This window comes from Crocodylus porosus, unplaced genomic scaffold (assembly GCF_001723895.1).
Source record: "Crocodylus porosus isolate Cpor-Errol unplaced genomic scaffold, CroPor_comp1, whole genome shotgun sequence".
NCBI classification, from domain to species: domain Eukaryota; kingdom Metazoa; phylum Chordata; order Crocodylia; family Crocodylidae; genus Crocodylus; species Crocodylus porosus.
This window is the reverse complement of record NW_017728904.1, coordinates 1,095,260-1,102,592: the sequence shown is the minus strand read 5'-3', so window position 1 is coordinate 1,102,592 and position 7,333 is coordinate 1,095,260. Positions and strand designations below refer to the sequence as shown.

The following is a 7,333-nucleotide window of genomic DNA, read 5'->3' as shown; positions in this document are numbered from 1 at the left end:
CCGCCCTCCCCACTACTATTGGCTAACCAAGATGCCACTCAAGGACGGGGAGGGCTCCGATTGGCCAGAGGCGCGCTCGGATAATCGCGCTCCCGGCAGGCTGAATCAGCGAACTGGGAAATCATCCCCCCTGCCCCGCAGGAATGGAGCGGCCCGGCGCGGAGGGCGCCCCGCTACAGGGTTTCCGCAGGGTCCCGGCGCCTCCTACTCCACGCCAGGCTGGGCGGGGCTGGGCCCACGGAACCCACAGACGAGGCTGCAATGTCCAATGCGCTTTATTGGAGACAGGCTTCAGCCTGGGTAGCCACGACCCCACCTGCACTGGCACCGCTGGGCAGGCAGCAAGACCACATTGGGCTGTGTGTCTTGTTCAGTTCCCACCTCCTCCCAGCTTGGCTAGGGGCAGCACTGTGCCCCCCCCAGCTCTCTGCACTGATGATGGGCACATGGCTGCACTCCCGGCAGAAGATAGGGTCCAGGGTGGCAGGGGTAGGGGTAACAGTGCCGATGGCAGGCACAGTGCACCCCCAGCCTGAGCCAGGGCCCGGGCTAGCAGCACAGAGCTGTGTCCCCCACCATCACCAGGTGTCCTCTACAGATGCACCCCTCAGCAGGCAGGAATCATGGGTGTCACGGAGCCAAGTCCTCCTCCACCAGCCCTGCTGATTAGGCCAGTTAGGCTGGCATTTCCTCAGCTGCAGACACCAGCCTCAGAGAGCGTTTCCAAACAATGTCTTCAAACACCAAGGACGGGGAAGAGGAGCAGGAAAGGCGCTTTCCAGTGAGAGCCAGGGCGAAGGGAGAGGCAGCACACCAGGGCAGAGGCATCACTTTTCTGGCTTCTTCGGCAGCGGGCGGCGGAACAGCAGGATGTGCGGCTCTGTGGGGAGAAAGGGCATCAGCACCGCACAGAGGTGACACAGAGACCACACGGGGTGGCCCATTGCTGCCCAATGTTCACCCGCCTGGCCAGGGAGGAGGCGCCTGAGCCCAGCCATGGGCAGAGCCAGGCGAACAGACATGGAGCACCTGGCCCGGCCCACCCCAGCAGCTCACCGGGCTCGTGGATCATGTAGTGCACCCAGCCCTGGCTCTGCTGCACGCCCAGGTTGCGCCACTCTGACTCCGACATCAGGTGCGTCCGGGGTACCAGCTTCGCGATGTCCTTGGGCAGCATCACATGCCTGCAACGGGAGCCGCAGTGTCAGACAGGGGCCAAAGGCGTCATCACCGCGCACCGCAAGCAGGCCACGGGAGCGGGATGGGGGATTGGCGTCATCACTATGTGCCGGCACCAAGCAGGGATCAAAGACCCCAAGAAAGGGGATGATGGCGCCATCACCACGCGCCGGCACCGAAAAGGGGTAGTGGATAGAGCCCAGGAGAGGGGTGATAGCATCACGGGGTCGGAAAGCCCAGGAAGAGGGGTGATGCCAGCAACGGGCGCAAACCCCGGCGGGGAAAGAGGCCGGGCGCTCCGTGCTCACCGGTACTCGAACTCCTCATCGTCGTACTTGTCCGAGTAATAGATCTGCTTGTGCGCCATGCTGGCCGGCGGGTCCACCCCCTTCCCAGCAGCCCGCGCGCACCCGGCCGTTGCAGGCGGGCCCCGCCCCCAACCGCCGCTTTCAAACGCCGCCGCCCTGCGCGCCCATTGGCCCGGACGGCGCGAGCAGAGCAAGCTCCGCCCCCCCGGGGCTTCTCGGGAGGTGATTGGCCTGTTTTCACTCCCCGGCTAGCTCAGTGGCCAGCGCCGCGCACATGGGGAGGGCGCCCCTGCGCGGGCTCTCATTGGTCCGGGCGTCCTCGGCCAGCTGGTGGTTCCCTTGTCACGTGACGGGGTCGTTGAGGCCATGCTGGGGGCGCGGGGCCGGAAGTGGGTGGCGGGGCCCGGGCAAGTGGGTGCAGGAGCCGCGGGAGCGCAGCGGGCGTGAGGCCCCATGGTGCCCCGGTGAGTGCCGCTGCCCGGCCCCCGCGTTCTTCCGGGACCCCCCGAGATCTCCCCAGGCCCGATCCTGCCGGGACCTCCTGGGGCTCAGTCCTACCAGGACCCCCTCCCCTGGGCCGGATCCTGCCGGGTTCCCCCGGGGTCTCCCTCTCCGCGAGCCCGGTCTGGCCCCGTCCCCTGATCCCCCCATCCAGCTCCCCCATCACCCGTGGGCTCTTGTCCCCTCCTCGCGGGCCCGATCCTGCCCCTCCCCCAGCTCCATCCGGGCTCCTCTGTCCCCTTCGGCCTCCCCCGTCCCACCGCGTGCGCTTCTTTCCCCCCTGGACTCGCCCGGATGGCCCAAATTCCTGCCCTCCACGATCCCTTCCCCCTCCGGCCTGTTCCTGGCAGCCTCGGAGGGAGACACCAGGAGCTGGTGCGTGGTGCTCGGGACCGCCCATCTGTGTCCAGTGCTGAGACGTCCTGGGTGGTGCAGTTGGGTGCCACAGGGCAGTTGGGAAGGGGAGGCAGGGCCAACGCCTCTCAGCTGCTAGTACCACTGAGCCGGGTGCGGAGCTGTGGGCAGGCGCGGGGGCAGCTCTGGCCCTGGGGGTCCTGAGTGGGCATGCATGCAGAAGGGACGAGGGGCGTCAAACAGTCCCGTCGGGGCAGTCGGTGATGTGAGGCCAGGGGCAGTGTGGGTGTCCTTCTCTCCCTCCCTGGCTGGGCTTCACCCCGATCATGGCTTCCTCTGGCGGTTTCCCCGGCTGCTTTCCAGCGGGGCAGGAAGCAGGACTGGGGTGGCTTGGGCTGCGCCTTCACCTCCCCCAGCTGGGAGCATTCCTGGTACGTCTCCATTTCCTGTTGTTTCCCAGCAGCCTCCTCCCCCAGCCCCAGGCGCTCTCCTGCCTGCCCTGGCAGGCGCTGCATCCGCTCCCTTCCTCTGTCTCCTTAGTGCTGGGGCAGGTTGGGGGAGCAGCCCCCCCCCAGCTGAAGGGGGTCCGGCCAGTGCTGGGGGGTGGGGCTTGCTCTCACCCCAGTGCTGCAGGTCCTTGCACCTCCGTGGCAGTGAGCGGTCCTTCCAAATCGCACCTGGGCCGTAGCTGCTCCGTGAGTTGCGTGGGACCCAGGTGTCTCCCAGCCTATGGCCCAGGAAGGACACATTTGTCCCCGAGTTGCTTGTGGTTCTGTCAGTGCAATGCTGGGGGCCGGGACACCAGGGATCTCTGTTGGGCTGCAGCGTGGGCAAGCCTGTTGGGGGCTGCGGCAGGGCTGTGGCTGAAGGCTGCAGCAACGTGGGGCATCTCTTGTCTGCATCTGTCAGAAGCTGGGTTGGCTGTCGTTGCCTCTGGGGCTCAGGGCACAGGAGCCTGGAACAGGAAATAATAGAGGTCTTTTCTCATGCCTGTAGTGGCTGTGCTGGTCGTCACCTCCACGGGCAGGGAGCTGCCAGACCTGCGTGGGAGGTGCTCGGCTCTGCCGGGCTGGCAAGGAGGCACTGAGCGTGTCCTGCAGATGCACGGCCCCCAACTCGTATGCAGCAGGGAGTTGTGGTGTGCCCTGGGCACGTGCTACCCCTGTCCTGCGGGACATAGCAGCCAGTCCATGTTCAGGCCCGATTGTGGGTGTGGGGCCCCTTTCCCATGCAGCCCCTGCCTGTGGCCCTGCCTGGGAGCTTCCTGCCTCTTGCGGTTGTCTTCAGCCCAGTGCTGCATAACCAGTAGCTTTGGCACCCGCGCTTGTGGCAGGCATGCATGTCATGAGTTACTATAGTGTGGACACCGTTGCTAGGGGCGTTTAACACCCGGCTGCTGGCTTTGTGGAGCCTCCTCCCACGTGTATTTTAAGTCTCCCTGGGGTCCTGTGGTAGCAGGATGTGCATGGAGGAAAGGCTCTGATAGATCAGCACCAAACTCGAGGTGCCTCAGCCCCTGCAGCAAGCTGCGTGGGGGTTCTGGGATGGCTCTGGGCAGCTTGAAGCGGCTTGGGAAGTTGGTGTCATCCTGAGGAGCTGCATGCAGCCAAGGAGGTTGCACATAGCATAAGCATGGCTGCCATGGCGAAGCTGCAGGCATCTGTGATGCACGGCTGCAGGGCAGGGGCTGCCTGTTGGCTGCCCAGCCTGAATCTGACCTCTGCTTGTGTCCGGGGTCATTGGGGTCTCGTCACAGGCTTGTTGGGGAGCAGATGCGTGAGCCCTAGCCACACTCCTCAGCCCCCTCTGCCTGGCCTGGCAGCCATCACTGCAGTCTGGTGGTGACATCCATGTGCAGCAAGGTCTGCAATTGGCAGAGCAGGCAGGAACCACACCTAGGCACCAAGGGGCCTGTGGGGAGGCAGGGGAGGTGGGTCACAGCATGTGCTGGGGTCCTGCAGGCTCCCCCTCGAGCCCTTCTGCCTGCGCAAGCCCCATGCTGCCACAGCTCGCTAATGTGCGGGGCCAAGCACAGACAGCACTGCCTTTCTCCGTGGATTTGTCATGCTCCTCAGGAGGCCTTGGGGTGCTGGCACTCCCAGGTGCTCTGAATGGGCTGCACCGTGCACCTGGGGCTGCCATGCAGGGGGTCATGTCAGGGCTGCTACGGTGCCCATGCCATACAGGGTGCTTGTGACGCAACCACCGTGAGAAGCACAGCAGCTCCCACCTCTACCAGGCATTGCGCTTCGCTCAGGGCCCCAGTGTCCAGCCAGAGCTGGTATGGGCATGAGCCTGGCATGTTCTGGGGTGTCTTCACGGTGGGGCTTGGGCACTGGTCTTGCTGGCAGCCCAGGAGATAGGGTGTTGTTCTGCTCGCCCAACCTGTCATGATTACTGCCTGGGCAGGGAAAGGTCATGTTATCACAGCTCCTTTGCTGCCAGGGGCCTGGCCAGGTCTGTGGGGCCAGGGCCAGACAGGCTCCTTATCTCTTGCCTCCGGGCGAATCACGTCACTCCGGCTTTGCAGGCCCCAGATAAGGGTACAGTTCTACAAGGAAGTAAATCATGTTTGTTTCCCGCTCTGGGCTGGCGCTGTTCTCCGTGCCAAGCCTGATGGCTCTGGAGAGGGGATGGGAGCAGGGCAAGGAGCTGGGCCCCTTCCTCTTGCTTTGTTCTTTGGGCAGGAGCTGTCTCCGCCCTTGTTCCACACAGCTGTAGCTGTCCCCTGCGTGGCCTCTCTCCCCTGGGTCCAGCCAGCCTCCGGCCCTAGCTGACAAGCTCCCTGCTGCTGGAGCAGCCCAGGCCCTGGGCAGAGTTTGGACCTCGCGTGCTGCTTTGGCAACAGAGGGGCAGCAAGTGCCCATGGGGCTGTGGGGGTCCTCCCAAGCCCACAACTCCAGGTGCTGCCCTGAATCCCACTCGCAGAGCAGGGTCTTGGGGTGCAGCCACCACTGCTCCTGCCCTCCCTGTGGAGGCACCAGAGGTTGGGCGAGGTGGTGGGCCCTGGGAGGTTCTGGTTGCCACAGTCCAGGTCACCCGGGGGCCGAGAGCTCATCTCTTGAGCTTGCCTCTGAGCTGGGCACACGCCCTGAAAAGCCAGGAAGGAGTCCCCAGGCCAGTGGGGCTGGAGCACCAGCCCGGGGAGGCAGGGCTGCTTCTACCCTGGCGACTCCCAGCAATTGGGCCGGGCTGACAGGACAGCGCTCAAGGCACGCTGGAGGTCCCGAGACTTAAATTCCATTCTGTGTGCAACCTGCCCCGGGCCACATGCATCACAGCCTCCTGCCCACGCAGGATCTGAATGAGGTCCCCAGCTCCCCCCGTGTTGCAGAGGACAGCCATGTCACCCAAGGCTGGGCAGGGCAGGCCTGGCCGGGCAGCAGGAGCAATACCTGTGGAAGCAGGTCAGGCAGGGCCTTCTCCAGGCAAGCAGGAGGGCAGAGGGGCTGTGCCAGGCCCGCCAGGCCCTGGGACAGGGCGGTGCTGGCTAATTCCCTGTTTGTTGATGAATGCAGGTGGGACGCTGGGAGGACAGGGGCTGTTGGTACCTGCAACCTGCGTGGGGCCCGGCCCAGCAACTGAGATGGAGTATGTGGTAAGGACAGCCAGGCTGGGCTGCGGTGGAGGGTGCCTGGCTTTGGTGACGGGTCGCCTGCCTTCTCTCACTCCTCTCCTTTCTCTCTGGTGAGGCAAGTGGGTCTGTGACCAGCCGGGCTCCTTTCCACATCCCCGCCGGCCCCTCCTCTCCTCTCTGCCAGATCCGAGCCTCTGCCTGCTTCTTTGAGGCTGTTGTGTGGGTGGCAGTGCCCCAGCATTCTGGTTCTGGGTGCGCACAAGGTCTCAGCAATGCTGTGCACAGCTCTGGGACCTGACTTGGCTGCTGCGCTCCTCATCCTGTACTGTGTCACTTGGGACAGAGCATTGCTGCTCCAGCACCTCCCCAGGACATGACTTGTTCTATGGCTGCCTAGCACATGCTCTCTGTGTCTCTGGTGTGGGTCCTGTCAGGCACATGCCCCTAAATGGCATGGGGCAGTATGAGGATCCCTGCGAAGTGGCAGCGCGCCAAGGCTTGCCTGCCTGGCTCTGGGGATGGGTGGTGGGTCCCCAGCCAGAGCTTTGACCTGCCCACTGGGGCTCCATGTTTTGGTCCTGCCCTGCTCTTGGCTTGTGCTGGGAGCTGCAGTCAGGCCCACTTGTTGGTGGGTACTGGGGCCACTGGGGCAGGACTCCTGTCCCACCCCCTGCTCCATTCACAGCAGCAGGCCTGCAGGGCAGCTTCATGCTCTCTGCCCCAGGTGCCCTCGCAGCTCCCCTCCGAGCATTTGCTGTTCAGGGCAGCTCCTGGGGCAGGCCTGGCCGGTGGAGCGAGCTGGGAGGGCAAGTGTACATGCGGGTCCATGTTGTGCTCTCTGCCAAGCTTCTGGCATGTCCCAGAGTTCTGACTTGGTGCTCACATATCCGAGGACACGGACACCGGATCCTGCCTGATGCTCCATGTGAGCACCATGGGGGGCAGCTTCCCTGGGCATGTGAGATTGGCACCCCCACCCCATACCAGCCTGGGGCCCTCCTTGGCACAGGCAGGTGCTAGTGCAGGTAGGGAAGGAGAGCTGTGCCTCCAGAGCAATGGGAGCCAGTGCTTAGGCCATGCTCCTCCAGGCAGAGCCTCCACGCTCCCCTGCCAGCTGCTGCACTAGCCACTGGACTGGGCCTCCTGGGTCTCCACCTGGGGGGCAGGGGCCTGGGGCCACCACTGGCTCTGCCTGAGGTCCTTGCTGATGAGGTGGATGGGTTCCCTATGGGGCAGGGGAGGGGGGTGTTCTCGGGGTGGCAGAGGCTGGGCCCTGCCCCTCCCCACCCAGCAGCAGGCAGGGATGGGAATGCTCAGGGGGTGGGGGGGCCTGCCTCCTGCTCCCGCCCCCTCTCCGCCCTGCGGTGAGTCAGCACCGCCCACCCCACAGCCTGCCCGCCCTGCGAGGGAGGGT

At 64.9% G+C, this 7,333-nt stretch overlaps 2 protein-coding genes and 1 long non-coding RNA gene across 4 annotated transcripts in view; 2 read left to right on the top strand and 1 right to left on the bottom strand.

Moving 5' to 3' along the window:
• Nucleotides 1-1,468, top strand: part of LOC109324788 — an 8,191-nt gene extending 6,723 nt beyond the window's left edge. Inside the window, exon 3 of the long non-coding RNA XR_002105008.1 lies at nucleotides 1,245-1,468. This is a non-coding gene — a long non-coding RNA (uncharacterized LOC109324788). The remainder of the gene's footprint in view (nucleotides 1-1,244) is intronic.
• Nucleotides 49-1,605, bottom strand: CKS1B (CDC28 protein kinase regulatory subunit 1B). Its single transcript, XM_019556847.1, has 3 exons — nucleotides 1,488-1,605; nucleotides 1,057-1,184; nucleotides 49-880 (listed from the first exon to the last, which is right to left on the bottom strand). The coding sequence occupies exons 1-3, from the start codon at nucleotides 1,544-1,546 to the stop codon at nucleotides 828-830; spliced, it is 240 nt and encodes a 79-aa protein (XP_019412392.1). The 5' UTR covers nucleotides 1,547-1,605; the 3' UTR covers nucleotides 49-827.
• Nucleotides 1,606-1,851: 246 nt separating this feature from the next.
• Nucleotides 1,852-7,333, top strand: part of SHC1 (SHC adaptor protein 1) — a 13,585-nt gene continuing 8,103 nt past the window's right edge. Inside the window, exons 1-2 of one of the 2 annotated variants that reach the window (XM_019556810.1) lie at nucleotides 1,852-1,951; nucleotides 5,861-5,940. In XM_019556810.1, coding sequence (XP_019412355.1) covers nucleotides 5,929-5,940 — 12 coding nt within the window. In that variant the 5' untranslated portion in view covers nucleotides 1,852-1,951; nucleotides 5,861-5,928. The remainder of the gene's footprint in view (nucleotides 1,952-5,860; nucleotides 5,941-7,333) is intronic. The other variant, XM_019556811.1, reaches the window with a different exon arrangement.